Source organism: Gigantopelta aegis, chromosome 3, assembly GCF_016097555.1.
Source record: "Gigantopelta aegis isolate Gae_Host chromosome 3, Gae_host_genome, whole genome shotgun sequence".
NCBI classification, from domain to species: Eukaryota; Metazoa; Mollusca; class Gastropoda; order Neomphalida; family Peltospiridae; genus Gigantopelta; species Gigantopelta aegis.
Window position 1 is genome coordinate 12,285,829 of NC_054701.1, and position 13,846 is coordinate 12,299,674.

Consider the following 13,846-nt stretch of genomic DNA (forward strand, 5'->3'; position numbering starts at 1 on the left):
AGTAGTAGTAGTAGTAGTAATAGTTATAGTAGTAGTAGGAGGAGGAGTAGGAGCAGTAGTAGTAGTGATAGTAGTAGTAGGAGGAGGAGTAGGAGCAGTAGTAGTAGTGATAGTAGTAGTAGGAGGAGGAGTAGTAGTAGTAGTAGTAATAGTTATAGTAGTAGTAGGAGGAGGAGTAGGAGCAGGAGGATTAAGACGGTAATTAACAATAATAGTTGTGGTTTGATATTGCTTGCTTTAATCTTGTTCGTTTTATCATAAAGCTAAATGTCGACGTTACCATGTTATAGTTCGGAGGGTTGGAATCCGCTGTTACGGCTATGTGTGACCAGTTTCCAAATCTGAAAGCCAACCGACCGATCGTGCTTGGAGTTCAGCTGGGGCTCTGCTTCTTAATTGGGCTTTCAACTGTAACTTACGTAAGTATAAAACAGATTGACCATTTTAAAATCGTCGATTCCAGACCATGCCTTTCTGGTTTTAAGTTTCTAAAATGCTTATGTGAAATGTATAGTAGTAGTGGTGGTGGTGGTGGCGGTGGTAGTATTAGTAGTAGTAATAGTAGTATTAGTAGTAGTAATAGTAATAGTAATAGTAGTAGTAGTAGTAGTAGTAGTAGAGGTTGTAGTAGTAGTAGTAGTGGTAGTAGTAGTAGTAGTAGTAGCAGTTGTAGTAGAGGTAGTAGTAGTAGAGGTAGTAGTAGTACTAGTACTAGAAGTAGTAGTAGCAGTAGTAGAGGTAGTAGTAGTGGTAGTGGTAGTAGTAGTAGTAGTAGCAGTAGTAGAGGTAGTAGTAGTAGTATTAGAGGTAGTAGTAGTAGTAGTAGTAGTAGTAGTAGTAGTAGATGTAGTAGTAGTAGTAGTAGTAGTAAAAGTAGTGGTGGTGGTGGTGGTAGAAGTAGTAGTAATAATTGTGGTAGCAGCAATAGTAATAGTAGTAATAGCAGTATATTAGCACAAGTAATAGTAAAAGTATTAGCAGTAGTTATTGTAGTAATAGCAGTAACAGTAGTCTTTGTAGTAGTAGCTGTAGTAGTAGTAGCAGCAGAAGCAGCAACATCAGCTGTAGTAGTAGTAGTAGTAGTAGTAGTAGTAGTATTAGTAGTAGTAGTAATAGTAGTATTAGTATTAGTAGTAGTAGTATTAGTAGTAGTAACAGCAGCAGGAGTAGCAGTAGTATAGTGCTAGTCATAGAAACAAAGAAATAAAAAGCTAACTTTCCCATAAGAACTATAAACATAGTAATTAAATAGAGATAGTAAATACTTACCTTTGAAAGTTAACAAAAAGTATTTTATTGTATAAATATTAAGATATTTACCTGAAACACACATTGTGAGGCGTATACTCCAAGAGGCAAATGTCGTTACTGTACCTAATAAGCTTCTGGATATTTCACAAATACTATTTTGTTGTTAAGGTATGGCTCAAGAATAAGAATCTCATCCATGCGACCAACTTTTGGACACATTTAGCCAATATTTGTCCAACACCAGTTATTTTCCATATGAATAGTAATGAAATTGTACTCGACGGGAATACCAGTAAAATTTCACGAACAAATGAAATCTATGAAGCCATTTGCAGACAGAATATAAAATGATATTTTATAGGTTTGAAAATTCAGTTTTAACTCTCATAATGTGCAAAGAGTACACAGAAAAAATATATGAAATGCATCATCATCACCATGCACTTCCATCATACTTACAATCACTATTCTGTTCAGTGGTATGAGACATCACATTTGTCATCTGACTGCTGGTAAACCAGTGGTAGAAAAACTGCTTTGGCTAAAACATTTCTAGCCATGATCTGTGTTTGTGTGTCGAATGCTCTCTATGGATGAATAGAAACATGGTTATTTCTTAAAAGTGTGAAGAACACTGCGTGACAACTGTATTGGCTATAGTCAAGCCAGCTTCAAAGCTGCAGGACACTATACATATATATATATATATATATATATATATATATATATATATATATATATATATTCTTTACCTTGGGGGTTTCCATTCTATGTTCCACCATCTGTCAGCAGTTGGGTACCTTAATTGGCAATCTAATTAAAATTAGCTCCACTATTACATGTGGATCTAACAGCAGCCCGTTGGAGCTCATGTCCAGTTGACCTTTCATTCGACCAATCAAAACCTTACTTGCAAAATCATGCCAGTGATTTGAAAAGAATTTGAAAACATTCGGGATTATGCCGAGGGTATACGAAATGATTCGGGTGAATTACGAAGTATGCCGGAAACTAATTGCAATATAAAATTTTATATAAAATTCGTTTTAAGATGGAAAAAAAAACATGGTATAGCCATAAAATCTGTTTATACTAGTATACAATCCAGAGTTTATTACTGCACTTTTTCCCCTGTTTTTTTCAATGTGGAAATAGACCAACAAGTTCGCCTATTGCATAAATACTTTCGCCCGATATTTTTAGAATTTGTATGCTCCCGAATAAGGCTATAAAAGGCGAAGTGTAATTGGTCGATATTTAAATTGTATTTATAGATGAAATGTCGCCTGGACATGGGAGTGCACGCAATGCTGTTAGATCTGCTGGTGGTAGACCCAATAGAGCTAATTTTAATCAGATTGCTTAAATTGTTATTTATAGATGAAATGTCGCCTGGACATGGGAGTGCACGCAATGCTGTTAGATCTGCTGGTGGTAGACCCAATAGAGCTAATTTTAATCAGATTGCTTAACTGGATATAAGCAGGAAAATAACTTGAAATGAAAATGAAATGCTATGTGCATTTATATCTCACTAATTTGGGCACAACAGGCTTTTTGTCTGTTCTCAGTACACAGGCGTCTTTTTAGTGCAGTTAAGAGTTAATAATAGCTGGTAATGTGGTGTACATATTCAGAATGGCATTTCAAGTTAGTTTAATGTAACTTTGTAGTAATATCCCTTTGACTTTGCTGTGTGCCTGAATATAAATATAGTCCGTTTGAGTCAAAAGAAAACCGATGAGTTGCAATGTAACTCTAAAACGAATAAAGTTAATATTCGCATAACAACATATTATTATTATTACCATTGTGTTGCCAGCTCAAATAAAAGAAAATTGAAAAGAAAAACCCTATGTTAAAACAAAATAAAAACGTTTTTTTGTTTAAAAAATTATCAGCAAAAGATATGTATTAAATCACCAACATTGTCATTAAACAATTTGATAATGCAGCACACGGAGGCTAAAGGAATGAATGAATGAATGAATGAATGTTTAACGACACCCTAGCACGAAAAAACAATCGGCTGTTGGAGGCTAAAGGACATTTTATAGAACTGCACGTGCTTTACTTCGGCTGTTTCATCAGTTGTAAAGAAGATTGAGCGTATTAATTTTGAGGATAATTTGTAAAGAGTTTTAAAATTTACAATGCAATTTTGTTTTTTAATGTTATTCGAGTTGATATGGATTTAAAACTTAATAATATGTTTTTATGTGAATTTTAACATGATTTGTTAAAACGTTAAACGCCAATTTGATGCAACCGGACTATAGATAATTGTGTGAATTGTGATGTCATTTCAAGTACTATGACTGTTGATTTTCAGGGAGGTTCTTATGTCGTCTATCTACTGGATGTCCATGCCGCACCCACTGCCGTCATCTTCTTCTGTTTCGTTGAAGTAGTGGCTGTCAACTGGGTGTATGGTGAGTTCCCACGGTTTCATAGTTGAAATTTTGTTTAACGACACCATTGATTTATTATCTCTTAAAAATACCAAATCGAGTTCTAAAAGCATCTGCGGTAATTCTGATGATTCGGTGAGTGATTCAGTGCATTATTCGGTGCATCTAGTTTGTTTACCATATCTCTGTACACACTTTTCTTGATCTTTTCGAAGATTTTATTTTAGGCATGTTGTGTTTATCTTTTAGATATGTTTACTTTGAAGAGGCGGGACGTAGACCAGTGGTAAAGCGCTCGCTTCATGCGCGGTCAGTTTAGGATCTATGCCCGTTGGTTGCCCCATGGGCTATTTCTCGTTCCAGCCAATGCAGTAGAAATGGTATATCAACGGCATATATAAGATCCCGTGCTGCTAATCTAAATAGAGTAGCCCATGAAGCGGCTGCAGCGAGTTTCCTCTATATCTGTGTGGTCCTTAACCATATGTCTGACGCCATATAACCGTAAATAAAATGTGTTGAGTGCGTCGTTAAATAAAACATTTCCTGTTTACTTTCAAAACTGTTTTTCGTTTTGTCTTAATAATTCGAACACTATTACATGTAGTTTGTTTATCACAGCTCCGTACACTGTTTTCATTGTATGACCATAGCGTTTTGTTTTGTCTAATTGAAGATTTTATTGTTTTTGGTATTTACTGTTAATACGCTTCATTGTGTCTTACATTAATTTTAATTAATAATTTTAGAATTTGAAATTGACCTTTGTTTGACATCCAATAGCCGATGTGTATTTTGTGCTGTTATATGGTATCGTTAAACATTCATTCATTAATTATCTCAAACTAACCACAAACAACATCTCTTCGACGTATACTTATACAATTTTAATAAAACATGTAGACATTAACTTCTTCTTCATAATATATTTTATTTTTCAAACTAATAAAGGGTGGACTTTATTGAAGTTTAAAGACACTGGCTCTGATTTTAAAACCTCACGCTTGATTTCTAGGATATTATGTTGCAGCTGCCGGTGGGTTGGCAATTTAAACCGCAGTATGTAAAACATCTATTTCATGCGTACTCTGTGGACTGTTGCTAACCTTTATCCACGTGGTTGTAGCTCTGCATGCATCTTAATCTTGTTGCAGGTTTTGACAAGTTCTCCTCGGATATCAAGGCCATGCTGGGTTATGCGCCTGGTGTCTTTATACGCGTGTGCTGGGTCGTCATCTGTCCACTGGCTCTCTTGGTACGTTCAGTCCTTCCTTAAAGACTTTGTATTGCTCTACCAACTACAGTCACTGGCGTAGCCATATGGGGGCTATGAGGACCTACCCTCGTTTTTCCTCAGCATCTTTTATGTTTTTTTGTCGCCCCATAACCGACTCATGGACAGTGTGGTTGTTCCCCTAGTGTGGAAACCCCCACCATATAAAATCCTGGCTACACCATTGTATGCGACACTATTTAATGAACTTAGAAGAGATACATGAGATTCCACGTCGAGTCAAAGGTCATTTTTATTCCTAATATATAATATTGACGATACCGAGCACACTCTGGTATATTATTGCATTACTGCATGAGCGGGAATGCCATACGAAATTTATGAAAAGAGTTTGGGAATTTTTTATTTCCCCAGCAATAGCGAGGGGTATAAAACAATTTCCAAACGTGTTTGCCGGTACCCGAATATATCGTTGAAAAGAATACCGTTATAACGACAGTTGACTGTATTATATATACAATATACATATATAATATTGGAGATAAGTTATCTTTAATATTCTTTGTTTATTTGAATACAAGACATATATGCACACTGTATATACCGGTACTGTATGTTGAACGTTATACGTGTTTACGAGATGCTGTTCTCTCGCAGGCGCTTCTTGTTGTGACTGTGTATAAATATGAAAAGATGACGATGGGTCCCTACGTATACCCCGACTGGTCCAACTGGCTCGGTTGGTGCGTCTCGTGTTCTTCAATGCTTTGTGTTCCAGGATTCATGATCTACTGGTTCATCACATCAAAGGGAAATTTCAAGCAGGTCAGAGTTATAATACTAGGAAAGTTAACAGTATTTGCTGTAGTGCAGATAAGAAAACCCCCAACAATTTCCATGACCCAGTTTCATTAAAAATCCACACACATATTTGTAAAAATAATATTCTTAGGCAGGATTTTGCACCATATTTCAACCCTTTTAAAAGTTTATTATATACATATTTCGTAATAACCTTGATCAATTTTATTAACACTTTTGAAAAATATATGTATTTAGAACAATGTAATCGTGAAATACATATGCTTTCAAGACAATATCCCCAAACACGCATACACACACACACATACACACGCACACATACACACGCGCACACACATACACATACATATCCACACAGACACACACACACACAAGTATACAAAACGCACGCACGCACACATACACAAAGAGAAGCAAAAAACCCGACAAAAACACCCAGAAATAAAAACCAAACAAAATAACACTAATCCCGCCGACTAAAACAAATAAAACAATATATAATACAAAAAGAAGTAATAAATAAATAAAATAAATAAAAGCAAAACAAAATGACACCCATACAGTACATTATATGTATTTGTGGCTGGGTTCGCTATAATATATACTCTTTAAAAAAGTAGGGGAACTCTAATAAGAATTTACAATTGCCAAAATTGTAAGGTATATTAGCTGTAGGGAATGGTTATATGATAATAGTGAATTAATTGGGCAAACATTACAACCGGTAGTTCATTATTACAGACAGTAGGTTTTATGACCACTAAAGATCTTGAAGTACGATTGGGGTCAGAAGTGAAATTTGAATGTTGACGGGTTTTTTTATCAGTAAATCGCAAATTCAAACAATAAAAATGACTAAAAGCAAAACAATAACAACTGTATGATCAACAGAATGAAAAAGATTAACAGAAATAATGTTCCACAGTGATTAATGGACCTTCCTGGAAATTGTCAAAATCGAGAATGACATCCCACGCACGTATACGGGGCAACTGTGTGATGCACGTGCAAACTATGGAATGTGTTTCGGTGTGCTGATAAACAGACCTGAACGTTCTTTATTAGGATGTCTGTGGTCAAAACGTATGCTCGGTCTAATAGTTCAGGGGCGTGCGCAGGAAATTTTGCAGCGGGGGGGGGGGGGGGGGGTTGAGGTGTCTGACCCGTGGCGGGTCCCCCCGAAAATTTAGGAAAATTAACCCCTCCTAGGGCTATTCTGAGGTGTTTTCTGCTGGCTAGCCGAGCTGCTTTCTGACCAAAAAAATTTCGCCTTCGACCCCCAACCCCCAACCCCCCCCCCCCCCGCGCACGCGCCTGTAGTTGATATTAACATTAATATTTCAGGTTACCCTACTTTTTTTTGAAGAGTATATATAAGTATATGTGTTTATATAAATTCAACGATAAAAGTATTCAATGTTTACCCATCTCTAGGAAAATCCTTCGTCAAACAATATGAAATTTCTATTTTCAGAAACTGCTTCTAATGGTCCATCCAGTTGACTTACCCACACCAGCGCCAAAAGAAATAGTATTAACAGCACAGCAGTCGAACACAGACGAACATTTTAAACAGGGAAGAACGAGCGATTTTAGCGAACATTTTGAAAATGAAAAAACCTTTCAAATGGAAGAAGTACGGATAAAGAAAGAAAGACGTGAAAAGAAAGAAACGAAAGTTGAAGAAGAACACAACACCGGACAGGAGGAACCGGAGGCCAACAGTTCGAAATCGAACAATGAAGTTATTTAAATATAATTATGGATAAAGACACACATGAGCAGCCAACATAATACTTTGAAAAAACATATAAATTATATATATATATATTATATATTATATATTTCTATAATTATGCATGTGTATAATATATAATATAATGCGTAAAATCAGACAGTCTGAAGAACTCCTACAGGCGCGGATCCAGAATTGTTTTAATAGAGGGGCCCAATACACGTTGTTTTTGTGTCTTCTGTAATATATATTGTTTGACCAAAAATAGGGGGCCCGTAGGGCCCCCACCTGAATCCGCGGCTGACCTAAATACCATAGCAATATATAATGTGCCTGATTCACATAGGTGCTTTGATGGTAATATTATTATTATTATTTATTATTATTATTATTATTATTAGTATTATTATATAAATGTTTGTGAAAATATTGTATAATGGAGAATTGTTATAGAAAATAAACAATTAACAAATTCGTTTATTCTATATATTACTGGGGTTCCATTTTTCATACACACGACTGGATGGAGGATACTGAGTACGTATATTTCCTTGTTTTTTGTTTTTGTTTTTTTTGTTTGTTTGTTTGTTTGTGTTTTTTGTAGGTTTTTTCGGGGGGGGGGGGGGGGTAGAATGGACCTTTCATAGTAAAAATACCTCTATTACTATTATTTATTATTATTATTATTACTATTATTATTTGTCCTCCTTGGATAAGGCGCAGGTTGTAGCTGTGCAATGAGAAAAATCATGGTATAGTTTCATTAGGACTTTAGGATTAGGTCTTATTGATTAGGTCCTGCTCAACTGGTTGACTAGGTCCTGCTCAACTGGTTGACTACAGGTCCTGGTTAACTGACTTACTGGATCCTGCCCAGCTGACTGACTTGGTCCTGTCAAACTAATTGACTAGGTCCCGCTCAACTGACTGACTAGGTCCTGTCCAACTGATTGACGAGGTCCTGTCCAACTGATTGGCTAGGTCATGTCCAACTGATTGACTAGGTCCTGTCCAACTGACTGACTAAGTCCTGTCCAACTGATTAACTAGGTCCTGTCCAACTGACTGACTAGGTCCTGTCCAACTGATTGACTAGGTCCTGTCCAACTGACTGACTAGGTCCTGTCCATCTGACTGACTAGGTCCTGTCCAACTGACTGACTAGGTCCTGTCCAACTGGCTGACTAGGTCCTGTCCAACTGACTGATTAGGTCCTGCTCAACTGATTGACTAGGTCCCGCTCAACTGACTGACTAGGTCCTGTCCAACTGATTGGCTAGGTCCTGCTCAACTAATTGACTATGTCCTGTCCAACTAATTGACTAGGTCTTGCTCAACTGATTGACTAGGTCCTGTCCACCTGACTGACTAGGTCCTGTTTACCTGACTGAGTAGGTCCTGTCCAACTGGCTGACTAGGTCCTGCTCAACTGATTGACTAGGTCCTGTCCAACTGATTGACTAGGTCCTGTCCAACTGATTGACTAGGTCCTGTCTAACTGATTGACTAGGTCCTCCTCAAGTGACTGACTAGGTCCTGTCCAACTGACTGACCAGGTCCTGTCCACCTGACTGACTAGGTCGTGCTCAGCTGACTGACTAGGTCCTGTCCACCTGACTGACTAGGTCCTGTCCAACTGACTGACTAGGTCCTGTCCAACTGGCTGACTAGGTCCTGTCCAACTGATTGACTAGGTCCTCCTCAACTGACTGACTAGGTCCTCCTCAACTGACTGACTAGGTCCTGTCCAACTGATTGTTTAGGTCCTCCTGAACTGATTGACTAGGTCCTGTCCAACTGACTGACTAGGTCCTGTCCAATTGACTGACTAGGTCATGTCCAACTGACTGACTAGGTCCTGTCCAACTGATTGACTAGGTCCTGCTCAAATAATTGACTAGGTCCCGCTCAACTGACTGACTAAGTCTTGCTCAACTGATTCAGAAGGATATAGCTCAATTGACGGAATAATACCTGACTCAATGACTATGACATGGTCTTCAATAACTGTATAGGGCATGGCTCAAATAACTATGGTATTAGGTAGGTCCGTAGGAACCAAACACCTTTACTTTTTTATTTTACTATGAGCATAAATATATAAATGTGCTTGCAACCCCCACTCATACCCAGTAGCGTACACGTGCCAGTTTCAAAAATGTTTTATTTTGTGCGATAACCCTATTTATATTAGTGACGTAATAGGTGACGTCATGAGGCATCGAAGCTTATAGGCACAGGTAATTTTCTAAGCATAAATATTCTTTCAAAATAATTAGTATTCTTCATGAAATTCTCATATATAGAAACGTGTAACGAGTGTCTAGCAGTCATTACGGTTATTCGAACCACGAAGCTTACGCACAGTGGAAATCGAATCATACTTTTGTCAAAGCCATTTTATCGTTGGCCATTCCATTCAAAGACCAATAACAGCAGGGCCGTACCAGTGGGGGTAGCAGTACAAATGTAATCAAGCCGAGTACCTATCAGCATGTCTAAGTATTGTATGTGTGTGAGGTGGAGTGTGGGATGGTGTGTGAGGTGGAGTGTGGGAATGAGTGTGTGGTGGTGTGTGGTGTGGTGTGGTGTGGTGTGGTGTATGGGGTGGAGTACACCACACTTCGTGTAATCAGTATATTAGTTTAGTTATGCTGATATCGTTGATTAGCAAAGTACGCTAGTAATGAATTACTAAAGCGCGTCACTCGTTTTAGTTAAATGTAAAGTGTTTGTGTGCATGTGTTGTGTGTGTGGGTGGGGTGGGGTGGGGGGTTGTCGGGGGGCAGCAGCAGGAGCAGGAGCAGTAGCAGTAGCAGTAGCAGTAGCAGTAGCAGTAGTAGTAGTAGTAGTAGTAGTTTCCTACAGAAAGGATAGTAAATACCATGGACTTTGATGTACCAGTCATGGTGCACTGGATGCAACGAGAAATAGCCCAATGGGCCCACCGACGAGGATCGATCCTAACTTTACCGCTCATCAAGCGAGCGCTTTACCACTGAGCTACGTACCGCCCCTTAAACAGAACAATGAAGGATATGGTTTATTTAACAACGCACTCAGCACACATTTTATTTACGGTTATATGGCGTCAGGCATATGGTTACGGACCACACCGTACGGAGGAAACCCGATGTCGCCACTTCATGGGCTACTCTTCTCGATTAGCAGCAAGGGATCTTTTATATGCACCATCCCATAGACAGAATAACACATATCACGGCCTTTGATGTACCAGTCGTGGTGCACTGGCTGGAGAGAGAAATAGCCTAATGGGCCCACTGACGGGGATCGATCCCAAACCGACCGCGCATCAATCGAGCGCTTTACCACTGGGCTAGAATAAAAGTATGTTTATTTGTATGCTTCCGCTCAGCTGCTTGCCACTGTGCGCCAGATAAGTACTCATTTGATCAATGATACTATATTATACTAGCACTAACTAGAAGATACTCCAGTTTTATGACGGTTCGTGTCACTGTCAACTCTATTTTACCTTCAGTGGCGACTACATCCAGACATTGTTATTTATTGTAGAAGTTCTAAACAAAACAACTCTCAATCAGAACCAGGTACCGGACTTGACCACAGACACACCTCCTCAAGATTCACTTCTATCGCAAGAATAGGGGTCTACAGCAAACCCAAACATGTCGAGAAATATCGACAAAAGCACCTCCCATCACCTGGAGAGCAAGTATTTCAGCAACCTTCGTTCCCACAACAAAAGCACCTCTGGGTATTCGTTCCACGCTGTGCGGTACAATCCTCGAATCATGAAAACTGCGCTTGCAGTGGCCAGTGAACTGTCCAAATGCAGGTCCAGCCCATCAGATGTAGATTGTGAGACGCATGAGGACGGTCAGTCGAGGGACGAGCGGCCGTCGTGGAGCAGGAAAACCGACTTCATTCTGTCTGTGATCGGCTTTTCCGTCGACTTTACAACTCTCTGGAGATTCCCCTACATGTGTTACAAACACGGTGGAGGTACGGGGTTACAAGCAACATGATTAGTTAGTTTGTTTTCTCTTCTTCTTCGTTTTCTTTTTTTCTATTTCATTTTTTTAAATTAATTTTTTTTTCTCTCTGTCTGCAATTGTATCTGCTGATGCGGATATAACTTGTTTGGACACCACTGGAACAGATCGATTAATTAATGATCTGTTATTGGATGTCAATGTGGATATAGAGGCTTCGGGATCTCGCCGCCACCTCACTATTTTTAGGATTTTGCCTATGTATAAGGTCTCACTACACATATGTCATCTGCCATTGAAACCCATGTTAAATTGGCCAACTTCAAATGAAGATTGCCAATAGAACGTGTTCTTGTTGACACTAACAGCATACACCATTGCGAACATACATTATTTAAGCTTTTATTTTCACTCCAAAATAGAGAACATTTCCGTCTCAGCTTTTTGCTATATGGTCGCATGTAGCTGTAGTACCGGTCCGAACAGGTGGTTCATTAACCGAATCACTCCGGCTGTCTCTTGCGCTATACACCCATGTCCCAAAAGGTCAATGCACTGTATTGCAAAATAAAATGAGCAAAATACAACCAGAAGGCTTACCATTAAACATACATATTGTTTTAATTCTTCACCATTTCCTAGAAATCTTCCGGCTGGGCCAAATTTTTGATAGAGCAGTTGATACGACAAGTTCTGTGATTGGTGATAAATGTGTGTGTTGGTTGTGAAAAAAAAAGAAAAAAGAAAGAAAGATATATAAAAAAAAATGTCATCTGTGCAAAAAGTGTATGCAATTGTATTTCATCTAGTACCACTGTGTCTAGTAGCCTTGTGCTTAAAACATATATGGAGTACCTGTAAAAAAAAGAATACTAAAATTTTGTGCGGAACTAGAGTAGTCATAGATGCTATCCGTTATCTCAGAAATAAGCAGCTAGACCCCCATTTTTTATCTGATTCACTTTAAGGGTGAGAGGTAGTAGTTTTATATCCGTAGTGTATATGTCGATTGATACGCTGTAGGAGGTTTAGCCACATAAGTTACTATTGTCATCTATGAGATTTAATTTGGTGGTATACACCATATACAGTCTTTTTTATCAATGCCACTGAACTACATTACATTATTGATATTGTTAAGGCCTCATTTAAAACCCTAGGTCCCCGCCTGAAATGTGTGTAAGTACTTCAGCTGAGTAGGAGGGATATATCGTCCTGGCGAATGGTAAACCTCATACAGACGAACCATATGACAATGATTCATAAGAGGAGAGATGACCTTTTCAAAAGTTCCCTTGAAATAGGATTTTGATGGTGCTGATGGTGTTGGTGGCAGATGATTCTGCAAGTACTACACCTTTATTAAATCTACGACTTTTGTAGCCCAGCATCGGAATTTTTAGGAGTGACAATAACGAAACGTGAAATAATACCATCGTCCTAACCATGCTAAACCCACCATATAAAAGACACTGCTACTCTTTATTTTAAAAATTAAATACATCTTTGTATCAATAAGGTTGTATAAAATTGTATCCGTAATCATATGAAAAATCGGTAATGAGCAATAAGCTCCTAGAATTATGTAGCGAAGCAATTTCTCCCAGTGTGAAATGTACAGCAATTTTGAGTAAATCTTATAGACGACAATAGTAACTTATGTGGCTAAATAAAATAGAGATATCGGCGTATAACAAGGCGAGTATTTTCTTGATGACTCGAAAATCGTTTTATGCGAGCACATGTGAACAAGAGCAACTGGACGTGTTAAGCAATAAGGACTGTGTTATTGTCTATATGAGGGGGTTGAGTGGAGGGGGTGGGTTGCGAGAAGAAGAGAAAGAAAGAAAAAGAAGTAAATGGTACTTAGCTAGCACTTACACTATGGAACTATTGGTGGTGTTAACGGCAGCAGCATAGTTTTGTCTATATACATGTATACACTACATTTTTCACAGGAGCTTTCCTTTTGCCATATCTCATGATGTTACTCATCTTGGGGATTCCCCTCTCCTACATGGAGCTGGCTTTAGGGCAGTACCAGCACACCGGGGCGATCAGTGTGTGGTTAAAAATCTGTCCCATGTTCTGTGGTAAGTAACTCCTTTCACTGAATATGCGTATATTTTAATGTCCGTATTATCTCGGCTGTAACCCAAAGTGAAAGAATCGTATTGCAGTTGTAAGAAGTCTTCTTGTTACTCTTTCGCTAACTAAAATATTTCCAGTATGCATTAGTTGTTTGTTATTTTGTTCTGCCCCTATGTTATGTTGTCCGGGTGTACGGAACGGAATGTCTTCGCTCTTCGCCTTAATTCAGCAGTACTGATTACCCATTAGCTTTGTCTTTCCTTCTCCTCTCTCTGCCCCTCCATCCATTGCTCTCGCTCTCTCTCTCTGTCTGTCTGTCTCCTGA

General features: G+C 38.5%; 2 protein-coding genes across 3 annotated transcripts in view; both read left to right on the forward strand.

Moving 5' to 3' along the window:
* LOC121369476 (sodium-dependent serotonin transporter-like) overlaps window positions 1–7,926 on the forward strand; it is a 34,497-nt gene extending 26,571 nt beyond the window's left edge. For both annotated transcript variants that reach the window (XM_041494581.1, XM_041494582.1), the window contains exons 11-15: window positions 291–419; window positions 3,584–3,683; window positions 4,817–4,917; window positions 5,554–5,721; window positions 7,193–7,926. In XM_041494581.1, coding sequence (XP_041350515.1) covers window positions 291–419; window positions 3,584–3,683; window positions 4,817–4,917; window positions 5,554–5,721; window positions 7,193–7,471 — 777 coding nt within the window. In that variant the 3' untranslated portion in view covers window positions 7,472–7,926. The remainder of the gene's footprint in view (window positions 1–290; window positions 420–3,583; window positions 3,684–4,816; window positions 4,918–5,553; window positions 5,722–7,192) is intronic.
* A 1,747-nt stretch (window positions 7,927–9,673) lies between these two features.
* Window positions 9,674–13,846, forward strand: part of LOC121368494 — a 59,274-nt gene continuing 55,101 nt past the window's right edge. Inside the window, exons 1-3 of the mRNA XM_041493231.1 lie at window positions 9,674–9,693; window positions 10,991–11,440; window positions 13,389–13,523. Of these exons, the coding sequence (XP_041349165.1) occupies window positions 11,104–11,440; window positions 13,389–13,523 (472 nt within the window). The 5' untranslated portion in view covers window positions 9,674–9,693; window positions 10,991–11,103. The remainder of the gene's footprint in view (window positions 9,694–10,990; window positions 11,441–13,388; window positions 13,524–13,846) is intronic.